Genomic DNA, 18144 nt, shown 5'->3' with positions numbered 1-18144 from the left:
TAATTACTATTTGAAGTGTCTAATCTGTTGCTTTGGATATATACATACAACTTACTGCTATTGGGGTGTAATATTCATTACATGATGCTCTCCTTACGTGTTACATAGTTTTCAGGCACTTTGCAGCGGTCACTGATGCGCTATATGGCGATGCTTTGTCTTGGCCTGGGAATTTACTGCACTTTGGGACTGAGAGAAAACCAGGAAAAGTGCAAACTAGAGATCGCACTGCTGGCTGCAGGCATTGAGCTGTGCAGAGAAAGCGGCGCATCCTCCCTGGCAGGCAGAGGGAGGGTTAAACCAGTGTATCACCTTATCTCGCTGTTTGTGCTGGCGTGTAATTATTAACCTACCCGTTACCAGGCTGACAGCGAGTCCTAGAGGATTAGGGGATGTGCACACGTTGTGGATTACTCTGCGGATTTTTCCGCGCGGATTTGGCTAAATCCACAGGTAAATCCACAGGTTAAATGACCGGTGTTTTACCTGCGGATTTAGTGCAGATTTTGTGCGGATTTCCCCTGCGTTTTTACACCTGCGGATTCCTATAATGGGGCAGGTGACAAAACGCTGCGGATTCCGCACAAAGAATGGACATGCTGCAGATTTAAATCCGCAGAAAATCCTCAGCGTGTGCACTGTGTTCTTCATTTCTCATAGACTGTACTGTACAATGCAGCAGAAACTGCTGATCCGCAGGACCAAATCCACTGCAGATCCGCAGCAGAATCCGCAGCGTGTGCACACACCCTAACTAGTGTTTGCTGCTCCTACTGGGAAGTGAAGTCTGGCACTTGTAGTGCCACAGCAGCAGTTAGTGCTTGATGACAAATAGCTGTGGAATAGTGTTTTTCTATGCAGCGATTGTTAGTGGCATGGACATGTTACTAGTGTGATATATTAGTATCAGTAATGCAGGTGACTTATCGTTAATCCTACAATGTGGGGAGCTACAGGGGGGAGGGAGGTCACCCCGGGACCAGCGCTCTAAGGGGACCCAACCACAGCACGCCGATAGTGTTACATTCTGCGGCAGATCAGGCAGAATCGATCTCCCTGCTCTGCCACCCGGCCGCTATGGGGCCCGTGAGCAGGCGCTAGGGCCCTGCGCCAGCAGTGGGTCCCCACCTGTCATTGCAAAATCAACTGTGTTGGCTGGATGCCATTTCAGCTGACTCCATTGATGAGAGAAGGAGCATTACGCTCCCTCTCCCATCATCCCCCTCTCATCAGCTTCTGATGTCACTAACGCCAACACTGACAGGGGGTCGCAATGACGTCACTACTCGGAGCCTACAGTCCGGAGATGTGCGGGAGCTCGCAGCAGTGAAGAAACCAGGAGGAAAGGTGAGTTTTGGATTTGTTTTTTATGAGGCTGCCTATGGGGTGCATTATATAAAGGGCTGCATTATTCTATAGGGTCTGCCTATGGGGAGTGCATTATACTATATTGAGGACTATAGTGAGACTTGTCTGGCACATTACACTATATGGAGGCTATCTAGCGGGCCATCATACAGTGTGGAGATTACAGTGCTGGAGCTATCAAACAATTTGGGGAATACTAAGCGGTCAGTGTATATACAGTGAGGGGGGATTAGACTGTGTATAAGAGCATCATACTGTGTATAAGAGAGCATCATACTGTGTATAGGGGAGCATCATACTGTGTATAGGGGAGCATCATACAGTGTATAGGAGAGCATCATACAGTGTATAGGGGAGCATCATACTGTGTATAGGGGAGCATCATACTGTGTATAGGGGAGCATCATACAGTGTATAGGGGAGCATCATACAGTGTATAGGGGAGCATCACAGAGTGTATAGGGGGGCATCATACTGTGTATAGGGGAGCATCATACTGTGTATAGGGGAGCATCATACAGTGTATAGGGGAGCATCATACAGTGTATAGGGGAGCATCATACAGTGTATAGGGAAGCATCATACAGTGTATAGGGGAGCATCATACAGTGTATAGGGGAGCATCATACAGTGTATAGGGGAGCATCATACTGTGTATAGGGGAGCATCATACTGTGTATAGGGGAGCATCATACAGTGTATAGGGGAGCATCATACTGTGTATAGGGGAGCATCATACTGTGTATAGGGGAGCATCATACAGTGTATAGGGGAGCATCATACTGTGTATAGGGGAGCATCATACAGTGTATAGGGGAGCATCACACAGTGTATAGGGGGGCATCATACTGTGTATAGGGGAGCATCATACTGTGTATAGGGGAGCATCATACAGTGTATAGGGGAGCATCATACAGTGTATAGGGGAGCATCATACAGTGTATAGGGAAGCATCATACAGTGTATAGGGGAGCATCATACAGTGTATAGGGGAGCATCATACAGTGTATAGGGGAGCATCGTACAGTGTATAGGGAAGCATCATACTGTGTATAGGGGAGCATCATACAGTGTATAGGGGAGCATCATACAGTGTATAGGGGAGCATCATACAGTGTATAGGGGAGCATCATACAGTGTATAGGGGAGCATCATACTGTGTATAGGGGAGCATCATACAGTGTATAGGAAGAGCATCATACTGTGTATAGGGGAGCATCATACAGTGTATAGGGGAGCATCATACAGTGTATAGGGGGCATCATACTGTGTATAGGGGGGCATCATACTGTGTATAGGGGAGCATCATACAGTGTATAGGGGAGCATCATACTGTGTATAGGGGAGCATCATACAGTGTATAGGGGAGCATCATACAGTGTATAGTGGGGCATCATACTGTGTATAGGGGAGCATCATACTGTGTATAGGGGAGCATCATACAGTGTATAGGGGAGCATCATACAGTGTATAGGGGAGCATCATACAGTGTATAGGGGAGCATCATACAGTGTATAGGGGAGCATCATACTGTGTATAGGGGAGCATCATACTGTGTATAGGGGAGCATCATACTGTGTATAGGGGAGCATCATACAGTGTATAGGGGAGCATCATACTGTGTATAGGGGAGCATCATACAGTGTATAGGGGAGCATCATACTGTGTATAGGGGAGCATCATACAGTGTATAGGGGAGCATCATACTGTGTATAGGGGAGCATCACACAGTGTATAGGGGGGCATCATACTGTGTATAGGGGAGCATCATACTGTGTATAGGGGAGCATCATACTGTGTATAGGGGAGCATCATGCAGTGTATAGGGGAGCATCATACAGTGTATAGGGGAGCATCATACTGTGTATAGGGGAGCATCATACTGTGTATAGGGGAGCATCATACTGTGTATAGGGGAGCATCATACAGTGTATAGGGGAGCATCATACTGTGTATAGGGGAGCATCATACTGTGTATAGGGGAGCATCATGCAGTGTATAGGGGAGCATCATATTGTGTATAGGGGAGCATCATACAGTGTATAGGGGAGCATCATACAGTGTATAGGGGAGCATCATACAGTGTATAGGGGAGCATTATACAGTGTATAGGGGAGCATCATACTGTGTATAGGAGAGCATCATACAGTGTATAGGGGAGCATCATACAGTGTATAGGGGGGCATCATACTGTGTATAGGGGAGCATCATACTGTGTATAGGGGAGCATCATACAGTGTATAGGGGAGCATCATACTGTGTATAGGGGAGCATCATACAGTGTATAGGAGAGCATCATACAGTGTATAGGAGAGCATCATACAGTGTATAGGGGAGCATCATACTGTGTATAGGGGAGCATCATACAGTGTATATGGGAGCATCATACAGTGTATAGGGGAGCATCATACTGTGTATAGGGGAGCATCATACAGTGTATAGGGGAGCATCATACAGTGTATAGGGGAGCATCATACTGTGCATAGGGGAGCATCATACTGTGTATAGGGGAGCATCATACTGTGTATAGGGGAGCATCATACTGTGTATAGGGGAGCATCATACAGTGTATAGGGGAGCATCATACTGTGTATAGGGGAGCATCATACTGTGTATAGGGGAGCATCATACTGTGTATAAGGGAGCATAATACTGTGTATAGGGGAGCATCATACTGTGTATAGGGGAGCATCATACTGTGTATAGGGGAGCATCACACAGTGTATAGGGGGCATCATACTGTGTATAGGGGAGCATCATACAGTGTATAGGGGAGCATCATACTGTGTATAGGGGAGCATCATACTGTGTATAGGGGAGCATCATACAGTGTATAGGGGAGCATCATACAGTGTATAGGGGAGCATCATACTGTGTATAGGGGAGCATCATACAGTGTATAGGGGAGCATCATACTGTGTATAGGGGAGCATCATACTGTGTATAGGGGAGCATCATACAGTGTATAAGAGAGCATCATACTGTGTATAGGGGAGCATCATACAGTGTATAGGGGAGCATCATACTGTGTATAGGGGAGCATCATACTGTGTATAGGGGAGCATCATACAGTGTATAGGGGAGCATCATACTGTGTATAGGGGAGCATCATACTGTGTATAGGGGGGCATCATACTGTGTATAGGGGAGCATCATACAGTGTATAGGGGAGCATCATACTGTGTATAGGGGAGCATCATACTGTGTATAGGGGAGCATCATACTGTGTATAGGGGAGCATCATACTGTGTATAGGGGAGCATCATACTGTGTATAGGGGAGCATCATACAGTGTATAGGGGAGCATCATACAGTGTATAGGGGAGCATCATACAGTGTATAGGGGAGCATCATACTGTGTATAGGAGAGCATCATACAGTGTATAGGGGAGCATCATACAGTGTATAGGGGGGCATCATACTGTGTATAGGGGAGCATCATACTGTGTATAGGGGAGCATCATACAGTGTATAGGGGAGCATCATACAGTGTATAGGGGAGCATCATACTGTGTATAGGAGAGCATCATACAGTGTATAGGGGAGCATCATACAGTGTATAGGGGGCATCATACTGTGTATAGGGGAGCATCATACTGTGTATAGGGGAGCATCATACAGTGTATAGGGGGGCATCATACTGTGTATAGGGGAGCATCATACTGTGTATAGGGGAGCATCATACAGTGTATAGGGGAGCATCATACTGTGTATAGGAGAGCATCATACAGTGTATAGGGGAGCATCATACAGTGTATAGGGGGGCATCATACTGTGTATAGGGGAGCATCATACTGTGTATAGGGGAGCATCATACAGTGTATAGGGGAGCATCATACTGTTTATAGGGGAGCATCATACAGTGTATAGGAGAGCATCATACAGTGTATAGGGGAGCATCATACAGTGTATAGGGGAGCATCATACAGTGTATATGGGAGCATCATACAGTGTATAGGGGAGCATCATACTGTGTATAGGGGAGCATCATACAGTGCATAGGGGAGCATCATACAGTGCATAGGGGAGCATCATACTGTGCATAGGGGAGCATCATACTGTGTATAGGGGAGCATCATACTGTGTATAGGGGAGCATCATACTGTGTATAGGGGAGCATCATACAGTGTATAGGGGAGCATCATACTGTGTATAGGGGAGCATCATACTGTGTATAGGGGAGCATCATACTGTGTATAAGGGAGCATCATACTGTGTATAGGGGAGCATCATACTGTGTATAGGGGAGCATCATACTGTGTATAGGGGAGCATCACACAGTGTATAGGGGGCATCATACTGTGTATAGGGGAGCATCATACAGTGTATAGGGGAGCATCATACTGTGTATAGGGGAGCATCATACTGTGTATAGGGGAGCATCATACAGTGTATAGGGGAGCATCATACAGTGTATAGGGGAGCATCATACTGTGTATAGGGGAGCATCATACAGTGTATAGGGGAGCATCATACTGTGTATAGGGGAGCATCATACTGTGTATAGGGGAGCATCATACAGTGTATAAGAGAGCATCATACTGTGTATAGGGGAGCATCATACAGTGTATAGGGGAGCATCATACTGTGTATAGGGGAGCATCATACTGTGTATAGGGGAGCATCATACAGTGTATAGGGGAGCATCATACTGTGTATAGGGGAGCATCATACTGTGTATAGGGGGGCATCATACTGTGTATAGGGGAGCATCATACAGTGTATAGGGGAGCATCATACTGTGTATAGGGGAGCATCATACTGTGTATAGGGGAGCATCATACTGTGTATAGGGGAGCATCATACAGTGTATAGGGGAGCATCATACTGTGTATAGGGGAGCATCATACTGTGTATAGGGGAGCATCATACTGTGTATAGGGGAGCATCATACTGTGTATAGGGGAGCATCATACTGTGTATAGGGGAGCATCATACAGTGTATAGGGGAGCATCATACTGTGTATAGGGGAGCATCATACTGTGTATAGGGGAGCATCATACAGTGTGTAGGGGAGCATCATACAGTGTATAGGGGAGCATCATACAGTGTATAGGGGAGCATCATACTGTGTATAGGGGAGCATCATACTGTGTATAGGGGAGCATCATACTGTGTATAGGGAAGCATCATACTGTGTATAGGGGAGCATCATACAGTGTATAGGGGAGCATCATACTGTGTATAGGGGAGCATCATACAGTGTATAGGGGAGCATCATACTGTGTATAGGGGAGCATCATACAGTGTATAGGGGAGCATCATACTGTGTATAGGGGAGCATCATACTGTGTATAGGGGAGCATCATACAGTGTATAGGGGAGCATCATACTGTGTATAGGGGAGCATCATACTGTGTATAGGGGAGCATCATACAGTGTATAGGGGAGCATCATACTGTGTATAGGGGAGCATCATACTGTGTATAGGGGAGCATCATACTGTGTATAGGGGAGCATCATACTGTGTATAGGGGAGCATCATACTTTGTATAAGAGCATCATACAGTGTATAGGGGAGCATCCTACAGTGTATAGGGGAGCATCATACTGTGTATAGGGGAGCATCATACTGTGTATAGGGAAGCATCATACTGTGTATAGGGGAGCATCATACAGTGTATAGGGGAGCATCATACAGTGTATAGGGGAGCATCATACTGTGTATAGGGGAGCATCATACTGTGTATAGGGGAGCATCATACAGTGTATAGGGGAGCATCATACTGTGTATAGGGGAGCATCATACTGTGTATAAGAGCATCATACAGTGTATAGGGGAGCATTCTACAGTGTATAGGGGAGCATCATACTGTGTATAGGGGAGCATCATACTGTGTATAGGGGAGCATCATGCAGTGTATAGGGGAGCATCATACTGTGTATAGGGGAGCATCATACAGTGTATAGGGGAGCATCATACTGTGTATAGGGGAGCATCATACTGTGTATAGGGGAGCATCATACTGTGTATAGGGGAGCATCATACAGTGTATAGGGGAGCATCATACTGTGTATAGGGGAGCATCATACAGTGTATAGGGGAGCATCATACTGTGTATAGGGGAGCATCATACTGTGTATAGGGGAGCATCATACTGTGTATAGGGGAGCATCATACTGTGTATAAGAGCATCATACAGTGTATAGGGGAGCATCATACAGTGTATAGGGGAGCATCATACTGTGTATAGGGGAGCATCATACTGTGTATAGGGGAGCATCATACTGTGTATAGGGGAGCATCATACTGTGTATAAGAGCATCATACAGTGTATAGGGGAGCATCATACTGTGTATAGGGGAGCATCATACTGTGTATAGGGAAGCATCATACTGTGTATAGGGGAGCATCATACAGTGTATAGGGGAGCATCATACAGTGTATAGGGGAGCATCATACAGTGTATAGGGGAGCATCATACTGTGTATAGGGGAGCATCATACAGTGTATAGGGGAGCATCATACTGTGTATAGGGGAGCATCATACTGTGTATAGGGGAGCATCATACTGTGTATAGGGGAGCAACATGCAGTGTATAGGGGAGCATCATACTGTGTATAGGGGAGCATCATACTGTGTATAGGGGAGCATCATACAGTGTATAGGGGAGCATCATACTGTGTACAGGGGAGCATCATACTGTGTATAGGGGAGCATCATACAGTGTATAGGGGAGCATCATACTGTGTATAGGGGAGCATCATACAGTGTATAGGGGAGCATCATACTGTGTATATGGGAGCATCATACAGTGTATAGGGGAGCATCATACAGTGTATAGGGGAGCATCATACTGTGTATAGGGGAGCATCATACAGTGTATAGGGGAGCATCATACTGTGTATAGGGGAGCATCATACTGTGTATAGGGGAGCATCATACTGTGTATAGGGGAGCAACATGCAGTGTATAGGGGAGCATCATACTGTGTATAGGGGAGCATCATACTGTGTATAGGGGAGCATCATACAGTGTATAGGGGAGCATCATACTGTGTACAGGGGAGCATCATACTGTGTATAGGGGAGCATCATACAGTGTATAGGGGAGCATCATACTGTGTATAGGGGAGCATCATACAGTGTATAGGGGAGCATCATACTGTGTATATGGGAGCATCATACAGTGTATAGGGGAGCATCATACAGTGTATAGGGGAGCATCATACAGTGTATAGGGGAGCATCATACTGTGTATAGGGGAGCATCATACAGTGTATAGGGGAGCATCATACAGTGTATAGGGGAGCATCATACAGTGTATAGAGGAGCATCATACAGTGTATAGGGGAGCATCATACTGTGTATAGGGGAGCATCATACAGTGTATAGGGGAGCATCATACAGTGTATAGGAGAGCTGTACAGGGGGAGACTCATGACATTATTAAATGTAAAGTGGGCACTTATTGTTATAGGGAACTCAGGTAACGCTGACTGTCAAAGGGGCACAGATGGCGCTCTTACTTTCTAGGAGACAAAATATGGGCACTGTTTTTGAGAGTTGCTTTAGAAATTAGAGGGCACAGAGAGCCACACAGCAGGTACAGTTAAAGGGACACATACAGCAGCAGCGGCTCAGCATTGGGGTATCAGCAGGGTAAGGAGTTTGTGCAGGTAGGGAGTAGTCCCATTGGTGACAGTGCTGAAAACATGAGACATGAAATGAATCTTTGCTGTAATCTCTGCAGACGAGTCCTGGCTGGAAGAAGTTGTCATGTTGGTCTGGGCCAGATGGAAAAGTGAACGATTCCATCAGAAAGAACGTCAGCTGTAAGTCACCATCTGTAGATGTGCTGTGATCTCTTATACGGTATGTTGTGTAGGACGGGTATCTACCACTCACTATATGGCGGTAATATCAATATTGGTCTTTATTTAGAAATTATATTCAGCAACAGCGCGGTCCTCTGCTGAGGTTCTCCTCCACTATTACTGTGCGTCACCGAGCTGTAATCAAGGTTACCTGGTTGGGGGCTCACTCAGAAGTTTCGCCCCCCTTAACCAAAACCCTAGCTACGCCTCTACTCATTGATCTACTATGCTATAAATTCTCCACAATATGATAAAAAAATTGAAGTATATGTTACAGTGGGAGGAGGATTTGGGGTTTGAACAGTCAATTGATGAATGGTATCGTAGCTGTGACACCCTATCAAGAGGTAGTCACCAGACTTCCCTTGTGGAGACCTCCTTAAAACTATTGCACAGAGTCTATTATGTACAGGAAAAAATTCACAGCATTTTTCCTAAAATCTCGGGAGACTGTTTTGGGGGCTGTGGAATATCTGGTGACATGAGACATATTTGGTGGTCTTGTACGGTGGTTTCTGGGCTTTGGGAGAAGGTGAAGCGTCTGATAGCACAGATGTATGGTGGACCGGTTGATCTGGAACCTTCTACCCTTTTACTGGGAACCAGGCCTTCCCGGCTTCCAGAAAGCTTTCAGAAGCTAGTAAACTACTTATTTATGGCCACTAAATCCACATTGCGGCAAAGTGGAAGTCGCCCTCACTGCCAATATCTATGGTGAAAGAGAAGATGAACGACATTATGTTATTCTCATTTGTGGCCCCAGCGTTTCTTGTAGAATAAATCCCTTTCTCACACAGTCCTGTAGTAATGACTTTGTTCTCACGTTTTGTAGGAGGGTTCGTCTGACTCCATCTTATGTTATCAGTATAAGTGCGAGAGATGAGAGACCGACGACCGCAGTTTTACCGTGTGTGTCCGGCATCAGTTCTACAGTGTGAGAGATGCAGGGTCTGTGACCGAATCTGGGGGTATACGGGTGTATACAGCATACACAGAGGGGTCTGCGAACGAAGCTTGGGGTATACAGATGTATAAAGCATACACAGAGGAGTCTGTGACCGAAGCTGGGGGTATACGGGTGTATACAGTGTACACAGAGGGGTCTGTGACCGAAGCTGGGGGTATACGGGTGTATACAGCATAGAGAGGGGTCTGTTACCGAAGCTGGGGATATACGGGTGTATACAGCGTACACAGAGGTGTCCACACAAACACGGCTCCGCTCCGTACACCTCGTACACACTCGGCTCCGCTCCGTACACCTCATACACACACGGCTCCGCTCCGTACACCTCGTACACACGCAGCTCCGCTCCGTACACCTCGTACACATGCAGCTCCGCTCCGTACACCTCGTACACACGCGGCTCGGCTCCGTACACCTCGTACACACGCAGCTCCGCTCCGTACACCTCGTACACACACGGTTCCGCTCCGTACACCTTGTACACACGCAGCTCCGCTCCGTACACCTCGTACACACACGAGCCTGCTCTGTACATCCTGTACACACACAGCTCTGCTACATCCACCCTGTAAACTCCTGGCCGCACACATAAACTTCCCCTCATCCAGCACCATGACAACCAGCACAGCAGAGTCCTGCACACACTGAGGCCCCTGATCATGTGACCCCTGACTCCTCCCCTCCTGTGACCTCATCACAGGTCCTGTGCGCACAGAGCAGCTGTAGAAATCTCCGGCCTCGGGGGTCTCACCAGACTTCGCTCTTTTCTTGCAGGGGCCGCAGTGGATTTCATCCTGGACCCATAGAGCTGAATAGAGGAGCGATGTTCCTTCACTCTGATGGGAATTGATGGTGACGTTGAGTCTATGAGGAACGTGTTCAGCTGCCGACTCCGAGGAGGAAACTGCTTGTTGTCTGTGGCCTAAATATATAGGTTTTATTAGTAGATGTCAGGGGAGAAAACTAAACCCTGTAAGATAATAAATCTCCTCATATGTTTCCCTTATTATCTCCAGTAATTGTATTATTACACAGGATTCTTATGATGTTACATCGGATCATCTTCTTCTCATTCAGGTCTCTACAATATCGGATCCTCACAGTGAAGATCTTCTACAGAAGAGAATTTTCCTGATTTACCCATCAAGGATGGATATGGACAGAGACAAGATGGCTGAGAGGATGTTACACCTCACCCTAGAGATCCTCTTCCGTCTCACTGGAGAGGTGAGAGATTCTGATGACGTCACATTACATCATTCTTATCTATGGGAATAACAGATGGACAGAACTGGAGAGGTGAGGACTCTGGAAATGTCTGGAGTGAGATTTATTAATGTGTCTCTCCATAACCAGGATTACACAGTGGTGAAGAAGACCTCTAGTGATCGCTGTCAGGACCCTGTGTCTGAGGGATGTGGGAGACCCCTGAGCCCAATCACGGGGCCTCCACCTCACCCCCTGATCCATGAGGACATCAATGACCAGAAGATCCTAGAGCTCACCTACAAGATGACTGAGCTGCTGACTGGAGAGGTGACACTGCTGGGAATGCTGGGACATTATACAGTAACACTATGAAGGGATCGGGGGATGACGGTATCATTGTATGTGTCAGGTTCCTATAAGGTGTCAGGATGTCGCTGTCTATTTCTCCATGGAGGAGTGGGAGTATTTAGAAGGACACAGAGATCTGTACAAGAACGTCATAATGGAGGTTCCCCAGCCCCTCACATCACCAGGTAATAGACAGGACTAAATACACACGGCCTATAATTATCTGTATGTCGAGAATGAATTCAGTCCCTGTATGTGTTTCCTCCAGATCTATCCAGTAAGAGGACAACACCAGAGAGATGTCCCCGTCCTCTTCTTCCACAGGACTGTAACCAAGAAGATCCCAGTGCTCCTCAGGATCATCAGGTAGATGGAGAGAAGGTGTCAGGAGATCTCCCCTATGATGTGTAGACGGCTGTGAAGGTCTTGTGCTCAGTCTTGTTTTATCCACCAGTATTATATGTTTTATACTTGTGTAATGAGAGCGGTGGAGATGGCAGGATTAGAGCTGATCATAGATGGGACTTCTCCATCTGTCTGTGACTTACAATATTTGTTTCAGGGTGAAGATCTGACCCATATTAATACTACAGAGACATATGTGAGGGGTGATGAGTGGTGTAAAGAGGAGATTCCCACATATGACTACCCAGGTGAGTAGTGACCACTGAATGCAGAGAAGTCACAGATTCCTCTCAGTCACCGGCTGTGGCTGCTTTATCGGTGGTGTAGTCCGGCCGTATTACCATGATCACCATTTTGCCTCTAGACCACAACATTCTCCTCCACCCAAAACTGTGCAAATGACTTTGGGCAGTGAAAGCCCTTTTCTATAGAACTTACAACCAATTACATTGTTTTTGATCCTAAGGAATTCAGGATACTGCACAATCTCTCCTGAAATGGGGAGCAATATTATTTTACATAGTGGATCCATAGTAGCTCCAATGCTCCACCATAAATGAGGGCAACTCTGGTTTACTGTTGTGTAATCTGTATTTGTAGTTTTCAGTTAATGAGATTCTCGTGCTCTGGGGCGGGGCTGTGGGTGGGGCTGTGGGCGGGGCTTTATGTGGTGCTCTGATTACATATTCATCTGTATTGGCTTATGACAGGTCGCTGACCCCTCACTGACCTGCCCCCATTATTACATAATGCATATAATAGCATTGATATTATTGTTGATAATGCCTATAATATTGTAGCTATTGTGAGGCTTAGAAAAAAATTACATCCAGCACAATGTCACCGGCGATGGCGGCGCCTGCGCAGTAGCCTCTATATCAACTGTATCAATTTTTTTTGTTAGGAAGTTATAAGGGTTAAAAGTTAAACAGCGATTTCTCATTTTTACAACAAAATTTACAAAACCATTTTTTAGGGACCACCTCACATTTGAAGTGAGTTTGGGGGGTCAATATGACAGAAAATACCCGAAAGTGACACCATTGTAAAAACTGCACCCCTCAAGGAGCTCAAAACCACATTCAAGAAGTTTATTAACCCTTCAGGTGCTTTACAGGAATGATTGGAATGTGGAAGGAAAAAATAAACATTTACTTTTCTTTCACACAAATTTTCCTTTAGACCTAAGTTTTTTTTACTTTCGCAAGAGTAACAGGAGAAAATGGACTATACATTTTGTTTTGCAATTTCTCCTGAGCATGCCGATACCCCATATGTGGGGGAAATCTACTGTTTGGGCGCACGGCAGGGCTCGGAATGGAAGGAGCGCCATTTCACTTTTTGAATGTAAAATATGCTGGAATAATTAGCGGTTGCCATGTCGCGTTTGGAGAGCCCCTGATGTGCATAACCAGCGGAGACCACCAACAACTGACACCAATTTGGAAACTAGACCCCCCCCAAGGAAATGTGTGGTGAGCAGTTTGAACCCCCAAGTACTTTGTAGAAGTTAATTACGTAGAGCCGTGAAAATAAAAAATCATATTTTTTCAACAAAAAATGATCTTTTCACCCTCCATTTTTTTTCCAAAGGGTAACAGGAAAAATTAGACCCCAAAATTAGTTGTCTAATTTGTCCTGAGTATGCTGACACCCCATATGTGGGGGGTAAACTACTGTTTGGGCGCATGTCAGAGCTCCGAAGGGAAGGAGCGCCATATTGGAGAGCAGATTTTGCTGGAATTGTTTGTGGGTGACATGTCACATTGTCAGAGCCCCTGAGGTGCCAGAACAGCATAAGCCCCCAAAAGTGACTGCATTTTACCAAATACTTCCCTGAATGAATTCTTCTAGTGGTGCAGTGAGCATACTGACACCACAGCTGTTCCATAGAAAATTATACCATTGGGCAGTGAAGAAAAAATAATTGCTGTATTTTTCGGACTATAAGATGCACCCCAAATCTTCAAAAGGAAAATAGGGGAAAAAAATGTGCAAAATGGGGGGTCCGTCTTACAGTCCGAATTCAGCTTACTAGGGGGGATCAGCACAGGTGCAAGAGTGGTCTCAGACATTGTTCGGTGGTCCAGGCTGGTGCGGTGGCCTCCGGAAAATCCCATCCCAGGCTGAGGCGGCAGGGGTGCTCTGTGCTGGGGTGGTGGCAGCGCTCTGTGTTGGGGTGGGGGTAGTGCTCTGTGCTGGGGTGGCGGCAGCGCTCTGTGCTGGGGCCACGGCAGCGCTCTGTGCTGGGGCTGTGCCGCTCTGTGCTGTCTGGGGGGCTCTACCGCTGTTTTGTCAAAGCCGGAGGCCACTGCAGCTCTATTGTTGCGATGCGGTGGCCTCCGGGAAACTGGCAGATGGGGGCGGTGTATGCTCAGATTAACAGGGGCGGACCTACCGCCCGTGCAGACCGTGCATTGCACGGGGGCCCCGGGGGAGAGGGGGCCCCTCCAGCACCGCATGGCTAGTTATGTCAAAATTCAAATTAGCCATGTGTAGTGCAATGAGGAGAGCAGCGAGCGCTGCGGGAGGCAAAGGGGCCCCTGTGAGGCAGGGGAGCCCGCGTGCCCCCAGCACCGACTCCACCCCCCTGATCCCCACATTGAAGGAGGCAATGATGGAGCCTGGAGGAGAGAGCGTCAGCTGACGCTCCCTCTCCCATCATTCCCCACTCTGCCTCTGACTCAGCGGGGGCGCGATGACGTCATCGTGCTCTCACTGTGTACCATGCAGAGCAAGAGAGGAGACAGGAGCCAGGAGCAACGCAGGCACGAGGAGAAGGGGAGGAGGGTGTTGTTTTTTGTTTTTTTTTATTAAATCAGTGTTAGTACTGGACTGTGGGGCCATATACCATGCTGGGCTGTATTATACCATGCTGGGGGGGCTATATACCATGCTGGGGGGGCTATATACCATGCTGGGCTGTATTATACCATGCTGGGGGGGCTATATACCATGCTGGGCTGTATTATACCATGCTTAGGGGGCTATATACCATGCTGGGCTGTATCAAACCATGCTGGGGGGGCTATATACCATGCTGGGCTGTATTATACCATGCTGGGGGGGCTATATACCATGCTGGGCTGTATTATACCATGCTGAGGGGGCTATATACCATGCTGGGCTGTATTATACCATGCTGGGGGGGCTACATATCATGCTGGGCTGTATTATACCATGCTGGGGGGGCTACATACCATGCTGAGCTGTATTATACCATGCTGGGGGGGGCTATATACCATGTTGGGCTGTATTATACCATGCTGAGGGGGCTGTATACCATGCTGGGCTGTATTATACCATGCTGGGGGGCTACATATCATGCTGGGCTGTATTATACCATGCTGGGGGGGCTACATACCATGCTGAGCTGTATTATACCATGCTGGGGGGGCTATATACCATGCTCGGGGGGCTATATACCATGCTGGGCTGTATTATACCATGCTGGGGGGGCTACATACCATGCTGGGCTGTATCATACCATGCTGGGTGGCTATATACCATGCTGGGGGTGCTATATACCATGCTGGGCTGTATTATACCATGCTGGGGGGGCTATATACCATGCTGGGCTGTATTATACCATGCTGGGCTGTATTATACCATTCTGGAGGGGCTATATACCATGCTGGGCTGTATTATACCATGGTGGTCTGTAATGTACTGTAAGAATGTTTCTAGAAACTTCTAGAAGTCTCTCCTTTGCTTATCAGGACATTGCAGCCTGCCGTGTAGCTGCAAACCCCCCCTTCTCTTCCCACACACACACACCAGTGTCTTCATGTGCACAGCCTGTAAAACCTGAAACCGTCCATTTCCTGTGAGCTAGGAATGTTAATTAGCTAAGTGAAAAGATGGTCCTTTGTTTAAAACCAGAGGCTGCTTACAGGTATAGGAAATATTAAAAGACGCCTAGCTCGCACTCCGCTCATGACAGAGATATAATAGTCATATTTCCTTGATCTGAGTGGACCCGGCTTCGCTACGGTGCCTCATGCGTAGTTCTCGGACCTCCAAAACCTGAAATATGGATTGCTCCCAAATAGAGGGTCTTAGTTATGGCATGCTTGGTGTTTTCGGATTCTATTCGGTAAATCACAAACAATGATGCCATATATGTGTTTGTGCGGGCTTCCCTCGCTAAGATATGATCCTCATAAGTTTTGTAGCCAAATCATAACTTGAAGAGAGGAAGGTGGGACCTTCCCAGACCGCCCATTTCGTGAGGTCATAGACCCAAAAGGATAAGGGATTCCCTCCCCAAAACTCAGGCAGAGCAGCTTAAGTCCTCGTGCCAGAGAGACGTGCCGATGAGCGGCGACGTTTGGTTAAGTGCCCCTCCCCCCAGCCGCATGGGATGCCTAACGCCAACTGACCACATGTGAGTGTACTTTCTTCTTTCATCCATTTTGTTTTATACTTGTCTATTGTACATATTTTGTGTCTCAACTTTATAGCAACTTTTATCTGTATAACCACTGACCACATTTTGGGAATAAATCGTAAAATTATCAGTTTGTCTCCATGCTCTAAGAAACGAACTATACGCCTTCTTTAGATAATCGCTACTAATTTAAGGGGTTTGCCACGGACCCTCTTAATTTAAGACTGTGAATTAAGTAAACTGTGGATGGTGGCAGCGCGATGTGTGCGATTGATTAGGCTAGTTGGCAGTCCAGAAGGGTCTTATATTGCAGAAGGGGGGCTGTGGCCACAGCACTGATAATTCCCTCACTGCAGTAGACTAATTGCCCGTGCACAACAAGCAGCCCGTCCGGCGACTAATTAACCTAGGTGCAGTTCCCTGACTGACCTGAGGGTAAGGGGGGCGCCGGAGAGCTGCGAGTTCCAAAGTGGAACTGAGAAAGTGGGATATACATAAATCCCCGCAGTTCTTGGAAGGTTTTTAGTAGTGGTGGGGTATCCAAAATACCCCCCTGCAATAAATTGTTAGAGCGAGATTAGCTTGCTGGGTATTTTTGTCACATGGTGCCAGTGGTGGGATAACTAAGATAAGCCCCCACTGTGCCTGTGATAGCCGTGTGCCGGCAGTGTGTCGCGTCCCTCCGTCCGCTGATACACCCATGTCAGTGGTGGGATTGTGACATAGTGGTGACACAGGGTCCGCTGACCGTCATGTTTTGGTGGCAGCGGGACCACCGTTTGTCACAATTTGGTGGCAGCGGTGGACTGTTCATCACGTATTGGTGAACAGCGGTGGGCTGTTCGTCACATGGTCTATATACCATGGTGGGCTGTATACCATGGTGGGCTGGGCTATATACCATGTGGTGCTGGGCTATATACTATGCGGCTGTGTTATATACCATGGGGGTACATTTTACATTATATTCTATAAGGGGAGGCTGTGTTATATAATATGGGGGCTACATTATATTCTATGGGGAGGTGGGCTGTATTATATTCTATTTGGGGCTACATTATTTTCTATAGGGGGGCTGTATTATATTTATTATATTCTGTGGGGGCTGCATTATATGATATGAGGAGGACTACATTGTATTCTATGGAGGGGCTACATTATGCTATATAAGGGGCTGCATTATATCCTATGAGGGGGTTGCCATATATTCTATGGAGGGGCTGCATTATACTATATGGGGGGGGCTGCATTATATTCTATGGGGGGTTACATTATGTTCTATACAGATATTATATCCAGCCCTGCATAGCCTCAATATTAGATAACAACAAATAACTTTGTTGCCCTATGAAGGGTTGGGGGGGCCCGAAAAATTTATTGCACAGGGACCCACTACAGTCTGTGTCCGCCCCTGCAGATTCAGATCTTGGCAACGATATCTCGGGACGAGATCTGAATCTGAACATGCGCCGCCCACAGCGGCCATTCCATTTTTCCAGAGACCACCGCATCGCAGCAATGGAACTGCAAGGGTCTCCGGGCTTTGACAAAATGCCAGCGGAGCCTTCCACGCAGCACAGAGCGCCGCCGCAGCATTTGCAAGTATTTTCCGACTATAAGACGCACCCCCTTTTCCCC

The 18144-nt window shown here is 47.0% G+C and overlaps 1 protein-coding gene across 1 annotated transcript in view; it reads left to right on the top strand.

The window, feature by feature from the left end:
• The first annotated feature begins 912 nt into the window (after positions 1-912).
• The window catches only part of LOC141056818 (uncharacterized), a 28704-nt gene continuing 11472 nt past the window's right edge, over positions 913-18144 (top strand). The window contains exons 1-2 of the mRNA XM_073553294.1: positions 913-918; positions 12274-12364. Of these exons, the coding sequence (XP_073409395.1) occupies positions 913-918; positions 12274-12364 (97 nt within the window). The remainder of the gene's footprint in view (positions 919-12273; positions 12365-18144) is intronic.

Source organism: Dendrobates tinctorius, unplaced genomic scaffold (assembly GCF_039654945.1).
Source record: "Dendrobates tinctorius isolate UK_male_01 unplaced genomic scaffold, ASM3965494v1 ptg000200l, whole genome shotgun sequence".
Lineage (NCBI taxonomy): Eukaryota > Metazoa > Chordata > Amphibia > Anura > Dendrobatidae > Dendrobates > Dendrobates tinctorius.
Note: the sequence above shows the minus strand (reverse complement) of the source record. Positions and strands in the feature narration are given on the sequence as shown.